Here is a 25,042-nt window from a genome sequence, read left to right as displayed (position 1 = left end):
TTGTGGGCATCCTAGTTGCCAGTCACAACTCTTCACCTATACATGTCAATCCCGTCATTTGCAGAATAAATGGAGACAGGACGATGCAGGCAATATGCTGAACAAGAGTGTTGAATTTATGTTCTAGTTTCTAACGGAGCAGTCGAATGTGTACTTGCAGTGACGAAGAAGTTCCGCTCCAGGAAAGAGAGCAAGTTGGCAGCTGAACAGGACCCTCCAGAGACCATCTCCCCACAGAAATGTCTGCCTCGGGAGAGCCAGGGATACCAAAGCAGGGGCGGGGCTCAGTACCTGGTTTAACCATTATAATAAGAAAAGATGTGGCGAGGAAGGCAGGAAGGAAGAGGTACCTCATTCACAGCACACCTTACACAAGTCCAGGTAACGTGGTGTGGAGAGGCTCCCTGGTTGAGAGAGGGAATAAGTCCAGACCTTCATACTCAAGTAATTGAATACCAGGCCCGGGGCGGAGAACCCAGACTGGGCAGAATCCAGTGGCTCCCAATTCTAGCTTAGCATCTCCAGACTGAGCTTCTAGATGGCTCTTAGCCAGGAGCTGAGGAGAGCTTTCATTATGTGTGAAGAACCGACGCATGGGAAAAACAAGACTCTGCCTGCAGGACTGGTGAAAGCCCTGTGTTTCATCCGGGAACTCAGAACCAGACCTGACCACACAACCCAGTGCCAGAGAGAACCCACAGGCCCAGGTGCCTTCGACTTATGCAGCATTCACATTAAACCTTCTTCAGACTGCATTGCATTCTAGACAGACAACCACGAGACAGAGAGCTAACCGGGAATGGTGTGGGATGGCCCTGAGAGCCCACACCCTGAGATGAACAATCACAAGGCAGAGAACTAACTAACTTTGAAACCTCAAAGCCCTACCCCTCAGCGACATAGCTCCTCCAAGAAGCCCAGATCCTGTTCATTCTGAACTATTCCACCAATTGGGGACCAAGTATCTGAATATATAAGTCTATGAGGGCCATTTCACTCAAAGAAGCACAGCAGGTCTAACAAAAACAAAACAAACAAAAAACCTTTACTTTAAAAGTCTAGCCAAAAAACAAACAAACAAACAAACAAACAGGTCTGGAGAGATGGCTGGGAGGTTAAGAAGTCTTTGCTGCTCTTCCAGAGGACCTGAGTTCATTTCCCAGCACTCACACTGGCTCACGGATGCCTGGAACTCCAGTCCCAAGGGATCCGACACCCTCTTCTGACTTCTGTGGACACCTACACACACACACATGGTGCACACGCATTCACACATATATAGACATAAATTAAAACCTTTGAAAACACTGGTGATTTTAAAAAAAAATCAGAAAGACCTCAAATAAGAACCTAATGGTTTACATGAAAGTCTAATTTCAAAAAATGTACAATCAAACCCAAAATTAGTAGAAGCAAGAAATAATACCAGAGCTAAATTTTAAAAAAAATGAAAAATAAAAAAAATCTTCAATCATTTGATTATTGAAACAGAGTAGATTCTTTGGAAAAATAAAGATTGATAAACCCTTAGTAAAGGAAAATACAAAATACTTAAGTCAGAAATTAAACTGGGGATACGACAGATACTGCTGAAATCGTAAGATCGTCAGGAACTAATTTAATGAATTTCAATAAATTCCCACAAATAGATAAATTTGTAGATCGAAGACAAAAATAAAAAGTCTATCAACAAGAGCCTAAAATCAGACATTCCACCAGACCCTTCAAAAGGAACGTTCACCTTCCTCAGACCAGTCAGTATGACAGAGGAGGGAAGGTGCTGTGAAATTCACCCAGAGAGCCAGTAGTAACCTGACAACAGAGCCAGATGCGAACACAACAGAAAAGAAAACCAAGCACCGATTCTGTTGATGACAGAAGATCCTCAGGAACGTACTTGTAGACGGGTTCCAGCATCACATTACAAACATCACATTATACACCATGTTCAGCTTAGTCTCCTTCTGGGACTGGAAAGATGGATGTCAACGATGAAAGCCAATAAATGCAGCATACGCGTAACTAGAATCAAAGGCAAAAATCACATGGCCGGCTTGTGTGATTATGGCTCAAGGTTAAAGCGTGTACTGCTCTTTCAGAAGACCTGAGTTCTATTCCCGGCATTGTCAAGTGGCCAGAGTTGCCTCTAACTCCAGTTCCTCAGAGATCCAACACCTCTGGCTTCCACAGGCACTCATTCATACGTGCGTATACCCACAGACAGACACAGGAGGTTTTAGTTAGGGTCACTATTGATATGATGCAGCACCATAACCAAAAGCAAGTTGGGAAGGAAAGGGCTGATTTGGCTCAGAGGTCCACATCACTGAATGAAATCAGGACAAGAACTCACGGTTTATATTACATCATCCAGGGAAGCCAAGGCAGCAACTAAGGCAGAGACCAGTGCAGGACACTGTTTACCCGCTTGTTCCAGGCTCAAGGTCAGCTACTTTTCTTATACAGCTCAGGCACACCAGCCATTGGGTAACACCGCCCACAGTGGGCGGGGCCTCCCTACATCAATTAGCATGCCTCACAGATGTGGCCACAGGCTAACACCATGGAGGCAATTCCTTATTTGAGGGTTCCTCTCCCCGAGCAGTGGCTCCCAACCTTTCTAATGCTGTGACCCTTTAATACCTCATGCTATGGTGACCCCCGACCATAAAGTTATTTTTATAGTTGCTATTTCCTAACTGTAGACTCATTCACTGCCACTGTTATGACTCCTAATGTAAGTATCTGTGTTTTTGCAATGTTCTCAGGTGACCCTTGTGAAAGGGTCAATCGACCCATGAAGAGGTCACAACCCACATTGTCCCAGAGGGTCAAGTTAACAACTGACTGTGACAACCCCAACAGCTTGCATTAAATGGTAAAAACAGGTGCAATTATATGGTAAAAATCTGAATCGGGTATCCACTGCCAATCGCTTCCATGAGAGGAGACGCTGTCCTCCCAGTTTTGGAGGCTGGGCATCCCCTGTAGAAGGGCAGCACTGTCGACTCCCAGGTCCTCTTTTCCTGCCTTCTGTTCCCTATGACTCTTACTTTGCACACATACTCCTTCCTCTTGGATGTTCTGAGGGTGAAGGCACTTGCTTGTTTTTTGCTTGCTTGCTTGCCATGGCAACTTGACACAAGCTAGAGTCATCTGGGAACACGGAACCCCAATGGATCAACCTGAAGACAAATCAAATCCATGAGGCATTTTCCTGATTAATGACTAACATGGGAGGGCCCAGGCCACTGTGGGCACTGCCAACCCTGGTCAGGTGTTCTTGGATTGTAAGAGAAAGCAGGCTGATGCCTTTGATCCTGGCACTCGGGAGGCGGAGACAGGGGAATCGCTGTGGGTGGGAGGCCAGCCTGGTCCAGGCCAGCCAGAGAGCTACTTAGTGAAACCCTGTCTCAAACAAAAACAAGACAAGACAAGACAAGACAAGACAAGACAAGACAAGACAAGACAAGACAAGACAAGTCGATCAAACCGTGGGGTGGGGGTGGGGCATCAGGAGGCAAGCCAGAAAGAAGGCAGCACTCCTCCTGCCTGTCTGCTCCACTTTCAGCCTCCAGCTTGGTCCTCTGAGCCCCATCCCTGGCTTTCCTGCTCACGATGGACTAGGACCAGGAAGCTGTAATTCTTCTCCCCAGGGAGCCTCCCATCTTAGTGTTCATCATGGCAGTAGAAAGCTCACTGAGATAGAAGCAGGCTAAGACCATTGGCTTAAGGTCTCTTCTTACGACCTCATTCGCCCTCAAGCACATCCCCGAAGGCTGTCTCCAGATATAGTCACAGTAAGAGCTGGGGGTTCGAGTGCGAGGTTTTGAGGGAACACGGTTCGGTCCTTCACAAAATCCTCAGATGCCACACCCGTGGTATGATCTGTCAGAAGCATCCAGGAAAGTCTAAGGCAAGGGAGTTTTCTGGAGATGGCCCACCATCTAGGCTAATGAAGAGGCCACTACTAACTAAAGATCATAAACTAGACAGTTTATTATAGGTGCAAGGACAGAAAAATTAATTGTGGACTAGTCTATCTGTACAAGACTTCAAAATAATGGGACACAAGGCAGATGATTTGTCTCTAGACAAAACCATGCTAACTTATGCTATAAAAATTATTGCTTTAGTGCTGGCGAGGATGCGGAGAAAGAGGAACACTCCTCCATTGTTGGTGGGATTGCAGACTGGTACAACCATTCTGGAAATCAGTCTGGAGGTTCCTCAGAAAATTGGACATTGAATTACCTGAGGACCCAGCTATACCTCTCTTGGGCATATACCCACAAGATGCCCCAACATATAACAAAGACACGTGCTCCACTATGTTCATAGCAGCCTTATTTATAATAGCCAGAAGCTGGAAAGAACCCAGATGCCCTTCAACAGAGGAATGGATACAGAAAATGTGGTACATCTACCAAATGGATTATTACTCAGCTATCAAAAACAATGACTTTATGAAATTCATAGGCAAATGGAGGGAACTGGAAAATATCATCCTGAGTGAGGTAATCCAATCACAGAAAAACACACATGGTATGCACTCATTGATAAGTGGCTATTAGCCCAAATGCTTGAATTGCCCTAGATGCACAGAACACATGAAACTCAAGACGGATGATCAAAATGTGAATGCTTCACTCCTTCTCTAAAAGGGGAACAAGAATACCCTTGGCAGGGAATAGGGAGGCAAAGATTAAAACAGAGGCAGAAGGAACACCCATTCAGAGCCTGCCCCACATGTGACCCATACATATACAGCCACCCAATTAGACAAGACGGATGAAGCAAAGAAGTGCAGGCTGACAGGAACCGGATGAAGATTTCTCCTGAGAAACACAGCCAGAATACAGCAAATACATAGGCGAATGCCAGCAGCAAACCACTGAACTGAGAACGGGATCCCCGTTGAAGGAATCAGAGAAAGGACTGGAAGAGCTTGAAGGGGCTTGAGACCCCATATGAACAACAATGCCAAGCAACCAGAGCTTCCAGGGACTAAGCCACTACCCAAAGACTATACATGGACTGACCCTGGGCTCCAACCTCATAGGTAGCAATGAATATCCTAGTAAGAGCACCAGTGGAAAGGGAAGCCCTAGGTCCTGCAGAGACTGAACCCCCAGTGAACGTGATTGTTGGGGGAGGGCAGTAATGGGGGGAGGATGGGGAGGGGAACACCCATATAGAAGGGGAGGGGGAGGGGTTAGGGGGATGTTGGCCTGGAACCGGGGAAAGGGAATAACAATCGAAATGTAAATAAGAAATACTCAAGTTAATAACGAAAAAAAAATTATTGCTTTAACCTTATAATGAACTTATGGAACTAGAAACAGATACTAATCTTAATGGAAAGACAGGTAAATGATTCTGCTGTAACTCCTTATCAAACTATAACAATGAAGTATTGCCTTAAACTTACTATGAACTTACGGAATGTAAAAGTGACTAGAAAACCATGTGATCAATTATGCCTAGTGTAAGTACGAAGAATAACATTAAAGAGGCATTTTAGCCCTTCTCTACTCAATGCAGTGTATCTAAAGAAAAAAATTCCCCTTTTTCTTCCTTCCTTCCTTCCTCCCTCCCTCTCTTCCTCCCTCACTCCATCCCTCCCTCCCTCCCTTCCTTCCTTCTTTTCTTTTCTCTCTTGCTTAGAAAGAGTTAAGGAACTTAAAGCTTCTCACCTGGCCAGCGAGAGGCCTGAGTTAAAGAAAAAAGAACTCAAGTAACTAAGCCTTTTATTCTTTTCCCCTGATGCGCCAGCAGCTTTTAAGTTTTACCCACGGAGTACCAAGTGAGAGTTAAAATTGCCGGAGGACATCAGCTTCTGGCCCTTAGAACTGAAAGAGTTACAAGGCCAGAGATCATCAGCCTTTGGCCTTCATCTGACTGACGCTGTGCCCCACCTCAGTACCTGAATGCCGGGGCTGGTCCCAGGCTAAGATCCATAAGGGAAATGGGACAAATTACCTACACCATCAAAATTGCAAATGTTTGTAATTCAACTATTTTGAAAAAATAAAAAAGTAAGCCATAAGCTGGGGCAGGGATATCACAATTCGTACAGGAACTGCAAAGGAAAACAAATCCAGACATAAACTGGATGAATAGTTTGAGTTGACATTTGAATGAAAGGTGCAGTAATAGCTGATGGACCCTTATACCCATTATCAATATATATATATATGGATAATATATACCCATTATCCATATATATATATATATACATATATATATGAATGATCTGTGTGTTCTATAGCTATGCAATACAAATAAGAAATTTTATACAATAATGTAGATTGTGAAAAATGTTTCTTACTTCTGAGTTTGTTTTATCTTCAATTTTCTCTGGAAATATGATTTCTAGAAATGAACTTTGAGAATCTGAAAAGAGAAGAAAATTATTTAGTAACCTTCCCTTTGACTAAATGTTCAGTTTCTTTCCTGAGGTTTACTTAGCCAAAATAAGTGGCTCGTCTCTGTGTGCTGCTTTGAAAACGCTGAAGAGAGCTTCAGGAGTCTATGGACTAAAACTGGAATTAGCCAGAGAAATTAGCATGGCCCCTAGTCAAACATGATACATAAGTCCATGAATTGTTCCATATTTAAAACAGAACACTGAAAACACTGACTTTGACCAACAGACAAAACTGTCATGAAAGACAAAAGGAGGCACTCAATGAACTCAGAACTTACTGTTCACAGGAGCACATAGACAGACATAGGCCAATCAGAGTCACCCTTGCTTCAAGAAAACGTGGCTGAAATGAAAGATTTAAAGCGATAGACTAGAAAGTGACCAGACTGTTGGGGAATGATGGGGAATAGCGAATCTAAGGTGAGCTGTGGTCCAATGACATTGTTGAGAAGTAGAAATTTAGGCTGGAGAGATGGCTCAGTGGTTAAGAGCACTGGCAGCTCTTCCAGAGGTCCTGAGTTCAATCCTCAGCAACCACATGGTGGCTCACAACCATCTGTAATGAGTTCTGATGCCCTCTTCTGGTGTGTCAATAAAATAAATAAATCTTAAAAAGAAAAAGGGTTTTATGATACTGGACACAAGATAGCACGCACCGCTATCAGGAAGTATAGCACAGCAAGAAAAACGTGAGCAAGCTAATTTCCTTACATTCACTGTGCCTAACAAACATGTGAGTTAAGGGTAAAGAAAGGCTAAAACTATCACAACTACAAACCTCTATGCCTGGCCAGACCCTGCACAGTCTTCACCAGGGTAAATCTGGGTGAGTACATCCAATTCTCTCCTCCACACACTCTTTTTTAGTCACTCAGATATAGGCAAGGTTGGTTCCACATCCTGTGCCCTGGCCTAGTCTGGCCACTCCTGCTTGCATATGCCCCTCAGTGCCCAGGTTGCATCCAAGATACGCTCTGCCTACCCCAACCTATGGGCCCTCTGTGCCATATCACAAGTTTTCCACAGCTAGATCCTTCACACCTTGTACCATAATCTAGACCAGTGAGTCTTGCCTTGCCCTCTACTCTACACGCTACCTCCAAACTTCAGCCGGGACAAAAAGGCACATCCTTGGCTAAACCACCACCCTGTATCTACCTGACTTATTCCATCTAAGCCATTTCCAATGTTTAGACCCAACCTGAGCCAAGTGTCCTGTGTTCAGCCCCAACCTGCTCTGTCCATAGTAGAAAAAGAACTAATAAAAACAGTCCGCATACCTAGATCTCATTGCAAAAATACAAACAACATGAAAAGCCAAGGCAGTGTCTAAATCAATGCCAAGACGTGGAATTTAAAAGAACCATAACTTCGAAGTGTGAGGATTTTTTAAAAAGACATGAAGTGAGGCTAGAGAGATGGCTCAATGGTTAAAAGCTCCTTCAAGAGGTCCTGGGTTCAATTCCCAGCACCCACAAGCAGTCCATAACTGTCTGCAACTCCAGGGGATCTGACACCTTCACACAGACATACATATATACAGGCAAAACATCAACACGCGTAAAATAAATCATTTTTTAATTTTTTAAAAAAAAAAGACGCAAAGAAACAACAGCTAAAGAGAATTAACTTAAAGAGAACAAATTTCCGAGTGAAGTCAAAGAGAACACAAACGTAAGGACATGGTAAGACAGCCCACGATTTGAGAGCAGAACTCAGTAAAGAGTTAGAAATGCTGATGAGAATGCACGCGGAAGCAAAGACAGGGTTGAGTCAGACAACTGAAGGGAAGGCCTCATATGCAGAGAGAGTCAGGAAGAAAACCCGGTAAAGGGAAAAGCAGAGGATTTACAGTAAACAGTGATGTGACAACTTCAAATAAAACCTGGAAAGAAATGTGGAGGACAAATGGGACAGTATAACAAGACCGAAACCTCGAATTACAGGCATAGATGAAGGGTAGAATCCCAGGTCAATGTTGTTCCGCAATGTTCCGCAAACCAGGAAAGGCTCACCCATACAGACACACAGACAAGAAGCACGTAGAACATCAGATACACGAGACCAAAAAGGAAACTCGGGCATGGCATGTCATAGCTAGAACAGGAAGAACAGGAAACAAAGAAAATATATTGAAAACTGGAGATCAAACTCGAGTCATGTGTAAAGGAACAACATGGGAATAACAGTTGATTTCTCAATGGATACTTGGAAAGGCAGAAGAGCCTGGGGCAGTGCATTATACCACAAACCTAAAAACACATAAAAACAAAACAAAACAAAAAAAAAAAAAAAAACAACGAAAAACAAAATCTACAACCGCCAACAGCCAACCTAGATCAGTGTACCCTTTGGGCCTCCGAAAGGAACCAGCATTCCCAGACCCCGCTTCGGACTTCTGGACTCCAGAGCCATGAGCCAATACATTATTACAATACAATACATACAATACATTATTAAACTACCAACCTGTGGGACTTCTTCATGGAAGGAAAAGGGAAGCAAAATATGATTATATATGATTCCTTTATGGATGTTTTTAAGCTCACTTCTGGGTTCCAAAAGAAGCTCGGATTCTGACCAGATGATACTGGATGATTGGTAACCGGAACTCTCTGCACACTGCTGTAGTCAGCCACTCATAGTCCTCATAAACCCAGCCACTGTCACCTTACAAACCGTTTGTGGTTGGTCCTCCAAAGCCTGGACACTAAGGAAAGCCTCCCAGTAATAAGAACCTTGCTCTGTAAATGAATTTAGACAGTTTTCCAGGATATTATGAGGCAGCGCGTCATTCGCATGACATTTCTCGATAGCTTACTAATGCTGAGAAAAGTGAATGTGGATTTAAATACCCAGAGGCCAAACTAGAGCTAGATCATGGGAGGCAGCAAGCCCGTCATTCATATTTCTCCGCCTCACCTCTTCCTCCTAATAGAGGTTGGGTACCAAATAACACGTACTCCAGACTAATTTAATTACGGAGGAGATGTGACAGTTGTGTAAGACTTGGGCGTGGAAGTGGACGCTGTCAGATAGCAGCACTCAAAAAGGTCTGGTCCTTCTGGCACATGCATTAGTAGAGTGATCGGTAGCTCTATGTTACTGAAACAGTGGGCCTACAGGCTGGCCTAAGAATCATGTGTTTCCAATAGAACAGAATTCAAATGGAACTACTACTACTACTACTACTACTACTACTACTACAACTACTACCACTACCACTACTACAACTACTACCACTGCTGCTGCTGCTACTACTACTACTACTTCTACTACTACTATTATTACTACTACTACTATTACTACTACTTCTACTACTATTACTACTTTTACTACTACTACTACTTCTACTACTATTACTACTACTTTTACTACTACTACTATAACTACTACCACTGCTACTACTACTACTACTTCTACTACTACTATTACTACTACTTCTACTACTACTATTACTACTACTTTTACTACTTTTACCACTTTTACTACTACTGCTGCTGCTGCTACTACTACTACTACTGTTGCAATTCCAATAGAATGCTCTCTGGCTTATTGTAGCAAGTTTCTCCCGACAACACAATTCTACCACATTGTGGTATTTCATGGTATACAAACTTCTCTCTGATTTTCTCTAGGATTTGTGTGGTCCCAATATTCTTTTGCATGTGGTAGTATCAGATAGTTGCAAAGCCCTCAAAAACTATGAGTAACTGAACCCTTGTGCTGCAGTCCACTCTGGGGCTCTTCCTAGTCCTTTAACACTCCCAGGTGCCTGTACTACTTTGTAGTGTAGGGAGGGAGACTTCAAAGCTAGCAAAGGGACTCGGTGGCTTTTAGGGTGTGATGGTGAATTTCATATGGGAGGGGTAGCTTTGCTGGATCCTCCAGGTAGTGAAGATGTGGGGGGAATGGGAAGGCAGCATTGATGGAGATTCTGCAAATATATGATGCTAGAAATCCTCAAGAGCATGGACTTAATGGGTAATTATGACCACATTCCTTCACTTGGGAGATAAGACGCTCATTTATGCTGCTCCAAGATTTGCCCTGAGAGGGAATATCTTGGAAAAACGAACTAGATTACACTAAGAGTTCACCTCGGATCTAAAGTCTAATTTTTTTCTATACTTTCAAATGACCAGAGTCCGAATTTTAGTAGAAAAGGACAAAGGCCATGACGTGAAAGTCAGTCCAAAAACCAGGGACAAATCTGAGAAGACATGTGGTAGAAAGACCTTGTAAAGGCAGAGAGAACAGTTAATGCAAAGAAACCTTCAACAAGATTCCAGATCCCAATCAAAAGCAAGAAGTCGACTTCTGGGGTTGAAGACAAGAGAAGGTTGCAAGTGTGTAAAAGCCTCCATCTGCTAATTATCTCATCTAACCTATCAGGTTACACCTAGAACAACAAACCATGTGGGTGTCGGGGATACAGCAAGAGTCCATTATACATTCAGGGGTGGTGGGAAAGCCTTCATTTATCTTGACTTCAAAACCACCACAGCAAAACCCTTGGAGATGGAGTGTGGGAGGGTTTGCCCTGACAATCATCTGTTCTTCCACAGGAAGGAGCTAGTGCCAAGGGAAGTATGGAGTGTCGAAAGCACGCGTGTGGTTCAGAAAAGTTTTGAAGACATGGTAGAATGACCAGGGATGTATCATACCAAGCAAGAGCTCTTCCCTGAGAGGAACCCTATAAATGCGAACAGTATGGGGACTGTCTTTAAGTGTATTATAATGCTAAGTGCAGGCCCTCGAGACCTGGAGTCTGCCCTGCATGCAGACCTATGCAGGGGTTAGGTTTCCTGGTTTTGGAGGAGGAAGAGGAGAACTACAAGAGGAAGAAGATGATGCAGGAGGAGGAAGGAGAAGCTGCCATGGGTTAGATGAGCCATAAAAACATGGCCCCAAGGGCCCACTGTTTGGAGTTAAGAGCAGCCCAGATCAAACATAGCAAGTAATAACTTGGGGTTATCAATAGGAAAGTAAATTCTAATAGCATGGAGGGGAGGTATCCGCCCAGCTCTTGTGCTGTTTGTGGCTTATTGTAAAAATAAAGGCGTATGTGTCAAAGGCAGAGCAGATTAAAAATAATTTCTATAACAAAGGCAGAAGATTAAGTAATTTCTACAACAGGGACACTTCCTGCTTTCTGAGGGGCTTCGAAAAAAATAGAGGTACATGCGCACCTCCTAAGGGCTGCGAGAAACCATTCGGGGTTCACCATTCCTTTTGAGTTGTGAAAACGCTCAGGAGAGACTCTCCATGAACATCCAGTGTGGGAAAGCCATTGTTTCTGCACAACTTTTGGGGGTACACATGAGAACACACACTGAGAAGCCCTATGCAAAGACTATAAAGAACGCGCTAGCAACTACTATCGCACTACTTCGACTGTGAGCCGAGAGAAGTCTTCCGGAGCTGGGGACCGAACCCAGGGCAAGCGCTCTACCACTGAGCTAAATCCCCAACCCCTATTGTTGTTGTTTTAACTGAGGCTCAATCAATCACTATTCAGGATCTGGAATCTGTCACCACTTAAAATCCTGGAAGGACCCGAGGTCCTGAGCGTCTTTATTGTCTTTACTGTTAATCTAATCTGGCTAATTGGTTCTGAAGATGACTTCTTTCTTTGAGTGGTGGCCAATCTTGGGCCATGAAACCCAGCCATTGGCCCTGCCCACATGATGCGCGTCCTTTACTCTGGGGAACAGAGCCTGTTACATTTTTTCATAGTGTTTTAGTGGAGACTACTTGGTAACATCCCTAACAGACCCTAGTCTTCTCAACAGGTGTCGATTTTCCTGTGACCTGCTAGCGGTCACTCACTGCCCAGCGTCAGGCCACAGGCACATATTTTAACCATAGCACCAATCTCTTGAGGGTAAGAAAACCATGTGACAGTAATACAGAAACCCCCGAAACTTGGGTGGCCCTCATGGAACAAGAATGCATTTGTTTCTCACAGAAAGTCTGCGAGTTCTCAATTAGTGGCTTAGAAATACTAGTGAGGGAATAAATGCTTGTGACCTTAAGGGTCACTGTGGCATCAAGAAAAGAGGATGGAGTTCACTGACAGCCACTGTTTACTTCGAAATAGTTTATTATGTGAAATTCACTTTAATAGTTTTCCTGTGTGTGTGTGTGTGTGTGTGTGTGCGCGCGCACATGTGTGGTACGTGGAGACAGAGAGGTCACTAGTACCCTTCTCTATCTCTCTCTCCTTCTCCTTCCCTCTCCCCTCCCCCCTCCCTCCCTCTCCCTTGTCCTCCCCCCTTCCCCTCCCTTTCCCTCTCTCTGCCTTTTCCCTTGAGAGTTTCTGTCTGTAACTGATGCTTACCAATTTTATGGCTAGGCTAGCTAGCCAGCAAGCCCAAGAAATCCCTCTATCTCAGCGTCTTTCCCTCTAAACCCCACTCAAGCATGAGAATCACAGGTGCAGGTAGCAACATCTGGATTTCTTCTAACAAAAGTACAGAGGGTCTGACCTCAAGGCTTCATGCTTGCACAGCAAGCATGGTTAGGTACTGACCATTTCCCCAACCCTTTAGCAAGAATTTCTAAAGAAGACTGTAAGATGACTTCAAATAAAAAAATTGGGGCTGGAGAGATGGCTCAGCGGTTAAGAGCACTGACTGCTCTTCCAGAGGTCCTGAGTTCAAATCCCAGCAACCACATGGTGGCTCACAACCATCTGTAATGAGATCTGATGCCCTCTTCTGGTGTGTCTGAACAGCTACAGTGTACTTATATATAATAAATAAATAAATCCTTAAAAAAAAATTGAGAGAAGTAAACAGTGTAACTATAAAAGAATGGTCCAGGAGGAAGAATTAATAAATCAATATGAAAAGAAAAGAACAGACAGGAAGGACTCAAAGGAAGATATGGAAAGGCAGAAGATCAAAAAGCCTCGAGTAGTTTTATATACTAGCTGAATCAAAGAATATGGCATCCTCTGAAATAAAGATATAATGGAAGTCATATCTGCCGTGCATAGCTAATAGAATTTCCATAATGAAGCCAAAGGCAGTGTGTGGGAGCTGCATATGCTTACCTACCTGTTATCTTAATTGCAAAATTCTAAGTAAAGTTTTAATAATTTAATCGGTACATCAAAATGTTAAAGCAGGGCCAAGAATTCCTCCAGCAGTTTTAAGTGAGAAACAAAGCTATTCCTCCAATCCTTTGTACACAGAGAAATACCAAAGGCATAGGATTCTACAACGGGCAAAGAAAACAAAAGCACGCTTTTAATGCTCTTTACAGGTCACTCCGATAAAAGTTTCAGCAAAACAGACCCTTGTCGTTGATTCTTTTAGATGACCACGCAGTAACGAAACTCTCGAGCAGGCAAGATGGTTCAACGGGTAAAGGTGCCTGCCATGCCCTGACCTCAGTTCAATTCCTGGGACCCACATAAAAGGTGAGAGGAGAGAGCTGACTCCACAAGATTGTCTTCTGACTTCCCCTACAAGTGCCATGGCGCTCACAGCCAAACCCCTTCGTGAGGGTAAGTCAAAACGCAAAGTTTCAATTGAGAACTGAATCCCCACAGAGAGGACTTGTCTGTGTAAGAGACATCTGCCCAGTAGAGGCCCTTACTGGTAAAGGTGGGAGCTAAGCCAGTACACCGCGGTCCCACCTACTGGTTACCGATCAGCCTCAGCCTGGAACTGAGGGACGAGTATAGAAGCTGATACGATGATAATCCACAACAACAAATGGGGATCAACAACAGAGCAACAGCGAATGAGCGTAAGATTCATGTAGTGCTTGATTAGTACCAGTAACGGGCAGGTTACATTCTTAAAAGGATCCCATTCATGAAAGTGACTAAAAAAAAAAAAAAAAAAAAAAAAAAAAATCAAAGGAACTGTGCAAGACCTAAGGAGTAAGGAAATGAAGAAATGAATAGAGAAAAGAATGGACTCTAGAAGACCCTCTGAACAAGGATAAGCAGTGTTCTTATACCTAAATTCTTCTTTTTTTCTTGGTTCTTTTTTTCGGAGCTGGGGACCGAACCCAGGGCCTTGCGCTTCCTAGGTAAGTGCTCTACCACTGAGCTAAATCCCCAGCCCCCCTAAATTCTTCTTAATTAAAATTTTCAGATAGGCTTCAAATACCTGTCAACCCAATGCAACCCACTCAGAACTCTGAGGATTTTCAATGAAATGTGCTATATGCATCGTATATGACCCATCCACAAAATAGAGCGTGCAACGGTGAACGGAATCATATCGACACATCGCACCGGAGCCATCTTGGTGGCTCACACCAGTGTTGGAGGAGGCCCTGCTTCAGATTTACCAACGACAGGGACTGAGAAAAGTCACACGAACCCTGTCACAGGCAGGAATCTCAAAAACTCTGAGTGCATAGAGGAAGCAGAAAGTAGGCTGGTGGGTCCTCCAGCTGGGGTGAGAGCAAGACAGGCGGATGCTTTGTCAGTGGGGATAAAATGTCTACACAGGAGGAAGACTTTAAGAAGTCACTGCAACATGTTTCCTATAGGAAATAGCCACATCTTGTGTCCTCTGAAACATTGTTTAAAGACAGAATTGGAAGGAATGAAGTAAAACAGTAATAAAGAGCACGAGAGAAAACTTACGCTCTGGGAGAGGTAAGCCCAGGGGGATGAGAGGAAAGGCAAAGACCAAGAGAAAAATGTCCTTCAAAAAGCAGATGTGGACTGGGGAGATGGCTGGGTAGATAAAGAATCCATCACTCAGGTATAATTAAAGTCCTGAGCTCAAATCTCCAGAAGCCAACTAAAGGTGGGCATGGGAAGGCACACCTGTAATTCCAGGGATCCTACAGACACTGGATGTGGAGACAGAACCCCCAGAAGTTCTGGGCCAGCTAGCCTGGGGTATGCAGAGTGAAAAACAGGGGACACCTTTAAATAAAGTGGAAGGAAAAAACAGGCATCTGAGGTTGTCCTCTGATCTCTGTATCATGCATCCATACACACAGATACATACTACACATACACATACTATACACATACACACTATACACATATATACACTACACACACATGCACACATACACATTCTACATGCATAAAAGCACTATGCACACACACATAATACACATACTATACACATAGACACTACCCACAAATGCACACATACACACACACACACACACACATGGACACATACACACTATACAAACATGTACCCATATACTACACATGCACATACTATGCGCATACATCCATATGCACACATATAAAAAGGTTAAAAGTAAAATAAAGCACATCTGATAAAAGATTATTACCTAAAACATACAAGGATTTGTTTTTAGTTCTTTTTTTTTTCGGAGCTGGGGACCGAACCCAGGGCCTTGTGCTTCCTAGGTAAGCGCTCTAACCACTGAGCTAAATCCCCAGCCCCAAGGATTTGTTTTTAAATAGTGGCACACAACCCAGATTTTAAAATTGAGGAATAACCTGAAAAAGACACCTCTCAAAAGACACTAAAGAGAAAGTAAGTCTATAAAAAGATTTTGGCAGCAGGGCTGAAAAGATAGAGCAACATCAAAGGCTAGGCTCAGAACCAAATGTCCAGATCTCAACAGCATATGCCATTGAGAGACTGTTAATTAGAACAAGACACCACTGTATCACCATATTCTCTTATCATCCTGGTGACACCAGGTAACTATCCAAAGCAATGGAAGACTGGGTCCCCTTACAACCTGAGCAAGAGTGTGGACAGCGGCTGTCTTCCCCACTGTTCAAACTGAGAAACCGCTGAGCCCTCTTTCCGTAACTAAATAGATAAGCTGTGCTTGACATGGACAGCGGAATGGGTATTTTCTATGCTCTGAAGAAATACGCTATCGAGCCAGCAAGAGGCATCAAGAAGTCTAAAATAAATCCTTCCAGTGAAAAGGAAACTGTCCGGGGATGGGGATTTAGCTCAGTGGTAGAGCGCTTGCCTAGCAAGCGCAAGGCCCTGGGTTCAGTCCCCAGCTCCGAAAGAAAAGAAAAAGAGAAAAAAAGAAAAAAAAAAGAAAAAAAGAAAAAAAAGAAAAGGAAGCTGTCCGCAAGGCTTCGTGGTGCATGATCCCAATTATACAACTTTCTGGAAAAAGCAGACAGCAAAAGGTGGTCGTTTAGGGATCGTGGGGAGGAGGGCAAGTGGGAGAGCACAGAGGATTCTCAGGTCAGTGAGACTTCCCTACACGATACTGCAGGGATGGGCGTCTTTGTACAGAACCCAAGTGCAAGCGGGTCTATTCCTGGAGCAGATGCATCTCTGCTACACCAGCGGTTGACCCTCATGGGAGGACAGACAGCAGGGGCTATGCACGAACACTGATTTCTGCTCCGTTTTGCTATGAATCTAAAACTGCTGCCTTGAAAAGTTGTTTGATTTTTTCTAAAAAAAAAAAAATAATAATAACAAAAAACAATGTTTGAGTGACTGGAGAAATAGCTCAGAGGTTAAGAGCACTGGCTGTTCTTCCAGAGGACCCGGGTTCAATTCCCAGCAACCACATGGTGGCTCACTACTGCCAGTGACCCCAGTTCTAGGGAATCTTCTCTGAGTCGCCCTCTTCTGACCCCTAAGGGCACCAGGCCCACAAGTGGTGCACAGACAAAGGCAAGCAAAATACCCATACAAGTAAAATAAAGTTTAAATTTTAAAAAGATAAATCTTTTAAATGCTGTTGGTAAGTTCTGTATTTACCACAGTTTGAAAAATTAAAGATTAATAGATTAAAATATTAAAATATGCCCACATAAAATAATCAAACTTCAATATTGATATCCCATTGAATTTCATGAAGTTTGCTGGTATATACATATCTATATAGATATCTATAGATAGATTTAATATACATTAAATAAGGAGGCAAGGGAGTTAGGGTGGATAGGTTAGAGGGGGGGAACGGGAAAAGAGTTAGTGACATATTTTAATTAAAACTAAAAAGAACAGCAAAGCTTGCTGGTGTGTTTTTAGATTCTATACTGCAATTATTCTTTTTCTGTTTTTTTCCAGTGTGAACGTAGCAAGCAGAGAGCTCAATTATCTGGAAAAGGGCTTCCAGGTTAATCCTTTTTTCTACTTCAACTCACGCATGCAGCACGAGACTGGAAGCAGTTGGTGTACAATCTAGTTGTCCTTTATTGAAGGAGATCCACAAAATGCAAAGCTATGCCAACCTTCTACTCTTCCCCCTGAAGAAGAGTTCTTAGTTATGTCAACATATAAAGGAGATGATGCCTGATATTTTGGATGTTGCTGTATATTCTTAAATTTCTACTTTTTAAAAAAAAAATTATTTTATGTATGAATACACTGTTGTTGTCTTCAGACACACCAGAAGAGGGCATCAGATCCCATTACAGATGGTTGTGAGCCACCATGTGGTTGCTGGGAATTGAACTCAGGACCTCTGGAAGAGTATCTGAACTGCTGAGCCTTCTCTCCAGCCTAAATTTCTACTTCTAATAAACCAGAAAGAGAACACTCCAAACTCCAACCATGTTGATATCCTGCCTTCACCTTTCAAAAGATGCATTCCACAACGTCAACAGACTAGCGAACCTCAGAGCTAGAGGCAAGCACCGGGCTGGCAAATGCTGGACCGCCGGACTCAAAACAGCTTGAACATCACAGCCTGTCAAGTTGCTGAGCCCTACTTGATTGCAAAACTCGAGCAAGACTCTGCCCTTTCCCAGCTTCCACATGCACCTCTGCAATCTCTGAGCTTGGGGTTTTGTGGCCTGATGTCTTTTCTTTCGTATTTCTGGGCGAATAATTATTGCACGTGCATCGTGTTGGAAAAATTATCTGTGGAAGCTGGGGTTTTCTGAGTTTAAGCAGTTTGCAGAAACTGTTGGGAGTGTTCTTTTGGGGTACACTGAGCTTTATTATGTGCACAACAGACCTACTAGAAAGGCGCCCCCAAACTCAGGGAACCCGTGTTGTGGAGCGCTCACCGGGTCCTGATGCCAGCAAGGCCCCCAGCTCCGCCAGCAGCAGCAGCAGTGTGTGCAGCATGGCGCCCAGCATGGCGTCTCCTGGAGTACCTAGACAGTTGTAAAGCCGTTGCATGGAGCCGTGGAGCACGTGCCAGGGCCCACCGAGGGCCACGTTCTTGGAGCGCCCTAACCCCCCTACCGGGTCTCCATCCTCTACTACCCAGACAAGCTCCCAGAGCTCCCTGCTTAGAAACCCGCATGCGCAGGACTGGAGAGGTTGTGATGGCACCCAGAGGTCAAAAGACTACACAACATATGTGCGTACTCTTTCTAAGGCTAAACTAAAATTGCTCTTTAAGATGTGCGCAGAAAATTTTTCAAGAAAGAGTAAAATGATTTTCTTACTTGGAATCTACAATTCCATAGGCACACTGTTCCCATGGCTTCGCCGCCAGGCTTCCTTGCAACCTGGCTCTCCAGGACACTCCAACTAAAATTCCTATAACTTCCTCGTTAGAAACTTACCCGTGCGGTTAATTAATTTATACAGCAATGGCAGATCCTTGACATTCTAAACCACCTACATTTCAGCCCTTGTCCTAGCTGAAATGGCAGCGCCGTAGTCACATGTTTCTAAAGAGTCCTTCCTCGGCATTTCTGAGGGCTTGTGGTCTTCAACACTGCCTTACTTCCCACCAGGGCTGGCTCACCAGTGTCAGTGCATACCCAACTGTTAAAATACTCGAGCATCCTGAAAAATGGAATATTCTATTTTTGAATGTGTTTTCCTTAGTGCAGCCACCATGCTCATTTGGCAAAAGCCCTAACACTGAAATTAAGAAGAATCCAAATAGTTGTGTATTTTGAAAGTAACAGGACAAGGAAAATTTGTTGTAAATGTTTTTATTTTAATATGTAATATATACACAAACAAAATATTATTTTAAAAAACTAATGAAATTCAGTTAATATACCTATTATTAAACTTCTTTATGAAAGATTATGAAAAAATTTAAGTGTTTAAAATTTTAGTGTCAATATCATTCCTTTCAAAGTACAAATTCATTTTAATACAGCTGAGAGAGTAATCACAGAGACCAATATAACTTCTGTAGTTATCTAAGGAAGCCATTGTTTCCTTCCTTGCTCCAGCCTAATTGTTATGAAAATATTAGTCAAAAGAGACAGGATCCAGCACACCACAGTAAATGTAAACATTCTAAATGACTTAATATCAAGCTTTGAAATTCAGATTTTAAAGTGCTCATGAATTCTCAAGTGGTTTTGTAACACCTCAACTCTTGGAAGGTTTTCTCTGTGCTCCTGCTCGGTCGACTGATGCCCATCTGCTTGGGTATAATAAACGCCTCGTACCATACAGTGTGCACTTCGATTAAAACAACGCGATTGCAATGCTTTACCATGATGCATGAAGAAAACTGAAGAGACAAATCAGCTCCTATCGTAGTCATTACAGTTGAAGAGATTTAAAAATGGAAGGCAATAACTGATTGTGTTAAGTCGATTTCTATCAAGGTTATCATAGTTGAAAGATCATAAAAAATGGAAGGCAATAACTGAGTACACGCCGTGTTTCATACTTTCCGAGTATATCATGATCTGGCAACTGTAGTTCCCGTGTATGCATTCTCCTTCCAGGTACCTGCTTCTCTGTGTACTAAGAGACCTAAGTCCACATAAATGACTGTTAATCCATGCAAGGTGAAAATGCAAATGTTATTGGCAATTAGTCTTCCTAAGTTAATACACGTTCAAATGGTAACTGGGGTCAAAAGGTCAGGATCACATTTAAGCGCATGATGACAAGTCTTACACTAATGCAGTTAATTTGAGAATCATTACAGTAACGTGTTCAAAATAACTTAATCCACATCGAGTGCATTAAATTCACAAATGGCCATAGAAAACATTTAAATGATGGGAACATTCGTTTTAAATCCCCGGAGTGCCTGCAGCGTTCCTGTATTTCTCCAACCCCACTGGGCTTCTGTGTTAATAAAGCTTGTTTTGTGGTAATTTGTGTTCATTCACGGCTGGAAGAGAAAGGCTTTTCAAGAAAACATCAGAAAAAAAAAACCACATTTGCTCAGTTCCCTGAAGACTTTTGAAAAATAAGACTCTGCTGTCAGGTGAGGGAGCTATATAAAGGAGGTGCAGGAGCTGGCCGGGCCGGAATCAAGTTTCCCTGAGAAGGTATTTTCGGTTGTGGTGGAGGTGGCCTGTGAGGGAAAAATGAGTTAGAGTGTGGACTGCAGAGAGTAAGGCCGGATTCATGACGAGCGTGACAACACCATCCTCAACCTCTCTGACAACAGACAAGGGCACTGTCCACTTCATGCTCTGAGATTATTCTCTACTTGGTAGTCAGTGGCTAGAAGGCCCCAGGTGTATCTGTGCATAGAAGACCAGAGGTCAAAGTCAGGTGTCTTCTTCAGTTGCTCCCACCCTTATTTTTGACTCTGACGCTCACCGATTGGCTAAGCAGGCTGGCAGTGAGCTTCAGAGCTCCGTGTCTGTGCCCATTTCCCCAGTGCTGAAGTTGCAGGCATTGGATCCTGCCAGACTTTAAAGTGGGTGCGAGGGATCGGAACTTAGGTCCCTTCTGCTCACATGGCAAGACGTTACCTCCAGAGCTCTCTCCCAGTCTTTGTCACTACCTCATACTCATGTTACTTCATGATCAGTGAGGTAAGAAGGTTGCAGCTTTTGTTTGTAAAAGAAAAAACCTATTGAATGATCGAATCAAATTGTAAAGGATACATGGTAAGTGGGTGAAAAGGATGTTTGTCATGCTATGGAAATGAATGGACAGCCATGGTGCAAGGGACAGCCATGCCACAAGAGACAGCTACACTGTAAGGGACAGCTACACTGCAAGGGACAGCTACACTGTACACTGCAAGGGACAGCCATGCTGAAAGGGATGGCCCTGGGCCTAAGTGCACAAGCAGTGACTAAGCCAGATGAGTCTGAGAGGAAGGCGTGAAGTGGGGAGGAGGGCATGGTGAGGGAAATCTAGAAGGAGTTGGAGAGGGATGGAACCAATATGATCAAAATATACTGTCTAGATTTCTGAAATTCCCTAAGAGTAAACAATTAAATTGAACTACACACAGGAAAAAAGTCCTGGTCTGCAGGCTTTCTGCAGTAGACCCGAGACAAAGGCTTGGTTTCAATCATTAAAAAGAAACAGTTTCCCCTCCAAGATCCATACTTTACTAGCCATGGGTAGCTGGCTAGGTTTCCAGTGCCGGCATGATTTCCCTCCTGTGGAGTGGGTCTGAAGCACAACTGACATTTTCCTACACTAGTACAACCCCTAACTGCATTCTGAATATCTGTCCTTATACCCACAGGTAAGTATAGCCCTCGCCCTTCAAAGGACGATCTTGTACCACTGAGACCATTACAGAAGTCACACGTGGTGGAAATGTAGAGAACAAGCACCGTGTGATGTCCCAACTGATTCCTTTACAACACAACTCCCACACCAGGGCTCAGGAACCACTGTAGAGGGAGTAGACAGAATGGAAGAGCTAAAGCCATGGTTTTCAACCATGGGTCATGGCCTGTTGGGGTTTAAAATGACCTTTGCACAGAGTCACCTGAGACCACCTAAACTGTAGTTATGAATAGCAACAAAAATATTTTTATGGATGTGGGTCACCACAACATAAGGAACTGTATTAAAGGGTCACAGCACTGGGAATTAGGAGTTTGTCGTGAGACTGTGTCTCCTACATAGAAGCTACATCTATGAAGTCTGATCAGCGTGACTGCCTAAATATGACCTGAATAAGGATGACATCAATATACATGCTACATGGAGGAGAAGGCTCATGAAGCCTCAATGTTACATAAAGAACTACAGGCAACTAAAGGAATGCTCAGAAATAGATTTCTCCAGGGAAGAATACAGGAATTGGTTATGTAACACCAAATGGTCAGCCCTGAAATCACATATACACGTAACATTATACAGGGTGCAGAGTCTGTATTTATATCTTTAGGTACAGATAGAGATAGACACACACACACACAGAACAACGACAACAACAACATTAAAGAAAAAGAGAACATGAATTTAAACAAGAGTGGGGCATGAGTATATAGGAGAGGAAAGGAAAGGCAAAAATAATTAAAATCTCAAAAGCATAAAAAATTTCAAAATCTAAAGTAAACAGGACAATAGAACACTTACTAATTAACGTATGTGAAGCTCTGAGTTCTATCCTTATACCAAAACATAAAGGAGGGAGGAAGGGAGGGAGGGAGGGAGGGAAGGAGGGAAAAAAGAAGAAAGCAAAAAAGAAAACCAGAGAGGGAGTGGGAATGGGGAGGAAGAGGGACAGGGATAAAATCTAACATAATACTTTATTGGAGGCAACGTGGAGTGGAGGCAGTGAGCAGTGTGTGACACAATGGAGATGGTGAGCAGTGTGTGACACAATGGAGAAGGTGAGCACTGTGTGACACAATGGAGATGGTGAGCAGTGTGTGACACAGTGGAGATGGTGAGCAGTGTGTGACACAGTGGAGATGGTGAGCAGTGTGTGACACAATGGAGAAGGTGAGCACGTGTGACACAGTGGAGATGGTGAGCACGTGTGACACAATGGAGAAGGTGAGCAGTGTGTGACACAGTGGAGATGGTGAGCACGTGTGACACAGTGGAGAAGGTGAGCACGTGTGACACAGTGGAGAAGGTGAGCACTGTGTGACACAGTGGAGATGGTGAGCACTGTGTGACACAATGGAGATGGTGAGCACGTGTGACACAGTGGAGAAGGTGAGCAGTGTGTGACACAGTGGAGAAGGTGAGCAGTGTGTGACACAATGGAGAAGGTGAGCAGTGTGTGACACAGTGGAGATGGTGAGCAGTGTGTGACACAGTGGAGATGGTGAGCAGTGTGTGACACAGTGGAGATGGTGAGCAGTGTGTGACACAATGGAGAAGGTGAGCACGTGTGACACAGTGGAGATGGTGAGCACGTGTGACACAATGGAGAAGGTGAGCAGTGTGTGACACAGTGGAGATGGTGAGCAGTGTGTGACACAGTGGAGAAGGTGAGCACGTGTGACACAGTGGAGAAGGTGAGCAGTGTGTGACACAGTGGAGAAGGTGAGCACGTGTGACACAATGGAGAAGGTGAGCAGTGTGTGACACAGTGGAGAAGGTGAGCACGTGTGACACAGTGGAGAAGGTGAGCAGTGTGTGACACAGTGGAGATGGTGAGCAGTGTGTGACACAGTGGAGAAGGTGAGCACGTGTGACACAGTGGAGATGGTGAGCAGTGTGTGACACAGTGGAGAAAGTGAGCACGTGTGACACAGTGGAGATGGTGAGCAGTGTGTGACACAGTGGAGAAGGTGAGCACGTGTGACACAGTGGAGATGGTGAGCACGTGTGACACAATGGAGATGGTGAGCAGTGTATGACACAGTGGAGAAGGTGAGCAGTGTGTGACACAATGGAGAAGGTGAGCAGTGTGTGACACAGTGGAGATGGTGAGCAGTGTGTGACACAGTGGAGAAGGTGAGCACGTGTGACACAGTGGAGATGGTGAGCAGTGTGTGACACAGTGGAGATGGTGAGCAGTGTGTGACACAGTGGAGATGGTGAGCAGTGTGTGACACAGTGGAGAAGGTGAGCAGTGTGTGACACAGTGGAGAAGGTGAGCAGTGTGTGACACAGTGGAGATGGTGAGCACTGTGTGACACAGTGGAGATGGTGAGCACGTGTGACTCAGTGGAGATGGTGAGCAGTGTGTGACACAGTGGAGATGGTGAGCACTGTGTGACACAGTGGAGATGGTGAGTAGTGTGTGACACAGTGGAGATGGTGAGCACGTGTGACTCAGTGGAGATGGTGAGCACGTGTGTGACACAGTGGAGAAGGTGAGCAGTGTGTGACACAATGGAGATGGTGAGCACGTGTGACACAGTGGAGATGGTGAGCACGTGTGACTCAGTGGAGATGGTGAGCACGTGTGTGACACAGTGGAGATGGTGAGCACTGTGTGACACAGTGGAGATGGTGAGTAGTGTGTGACACAGTGGAGATGGTGAGCACGTGTGACTCAGTGGAGATGGTGAGCACGTGTGTGACACAGTGGAGAAGGTGAGCAGTGTGTGACACAGTGGAGAAGGTGAGCAGTGTGTGACACAGTGGAGATGGTGAGCAGTGTGTGACTCAGTGGAGATGGTGAGCAGTGTGTGACACAGTGGAGATGGTGAGCAGTGTGTGACACAGTGGAGATGGTGAGCACGTGTGACACAGTGGAGAAGGTGAGCACGTGTGACACAGTGGAGATGGTGAGCAGTGTGTGACACAGTGGAGAAGGTGAGCAGTGTGTGACACAGTGGAGATGGTGAGCAGTGTGTGACACAGTGGAGATGGCGAGCAGTGTGTGACACAGTGGAGAAGGTGAGCAGTGTGTGACTCAGTGGCGATGGTGAGCACATGTGACCTAAGAGAGAAGGTGAGCAAATGTGACATAAAGGCAGAAGCAGGGAATTATAGAGATGGAAAGGTTCAGTCAAGGGTAAGGGCAGAGGAAGGGATCAGTGGAAAGAGTTAATCCAAGTCATGGTTGGATAAAAAGAACCCTAAGGAAAGTACTACTTTATAAGCTTCTTTAGAATTA

The 25,042-nt window shown here is 44.1% G+C and overlaps 2 protein-coding genes and 1 non-coding gene across 7 annotated transcripts in view; 1 reads left to right on the top strand and 2 right to left on the bottom strand.

Annotated features, from left to right (window-relative positions):
- Adam32 (ADAM metallopeptidase domain 32) overlaps positions 1-18,523 on the bottom strand; it is a 109,765-nt gene extending 91,242 nt beyond the window's left edge. For 2 of the 3 annotated variants that reach the window (XR_001841542.3, XM_039094670.2), the window contains exons 1-2: positions 18,393-18,523; positions 6,332-6,396 (exon numbers count right to left, since the gene is read on the bottom strand). Coding sequence is in view for 2 of the 3 variants with exons in the window: in XM_039094670.2 (XP_038950598.1) it covers positions 6,332-6,396; positions 18,393-18,507 (180 nt within the window). In the remaining variant the exon portion in view is untranslated. 3 annotated transcript variants of the gene reach the window in all.
- LOC120097663 (U6 spliceosomal RNA) lies at positions 6,519-6,621 on the top strand. The gene has a single exon (XR_005495211.1). It is a non-coding gene; the product is annotated as a U6 spliceosomal RNA (small nuclear RNA).
- Positions 18,524-19,261: 738 nt separating the features above from the next.
- Adam9 (ADAM metallopeptidase domain 9) overlaps positions 19,262-25,042 on the bottom strand; it is a 79,099-nt gene continuing 73,318 nt past the window's right edge. For 2 of the 3 annotated variants that reach the window (XM_039094403.2, XM_063275249.1), the window contains one exon: positions 19,262-20,614. In XM_039094403.2, coding sequence (XP_038950331.1) covers positions 20,521-20,614 — 94 coding nt within the window. In that variant the 3' untranslated portion in view covers positions 19,262-20,520. The remainder of the gene's footprint in view (positions 20,615-25,042) is intronic. The other variant, NM_001014772.2, reaches the window with a different exon arrangement.

This window comes from Rattus norvegicus, chromosome 16 (assembly GCF_036323735.1).
Source record: "Rattus norvegicus strain BN/NHsdMcwi chromosome 16, GRCr8, whole genome shotgun sequence".
Taxonomy (NCBI): Eukaryota; Metazoa; Chordata; class Mammalia; order Rodentia; family Muridae; genus Rattus; species Rattus norvegicus.
The sequence above is the reverse complement of the archived record's forward strand: the minus strand, read 5'-3'. Positions and strand labels throughout refer to the sequence as shown.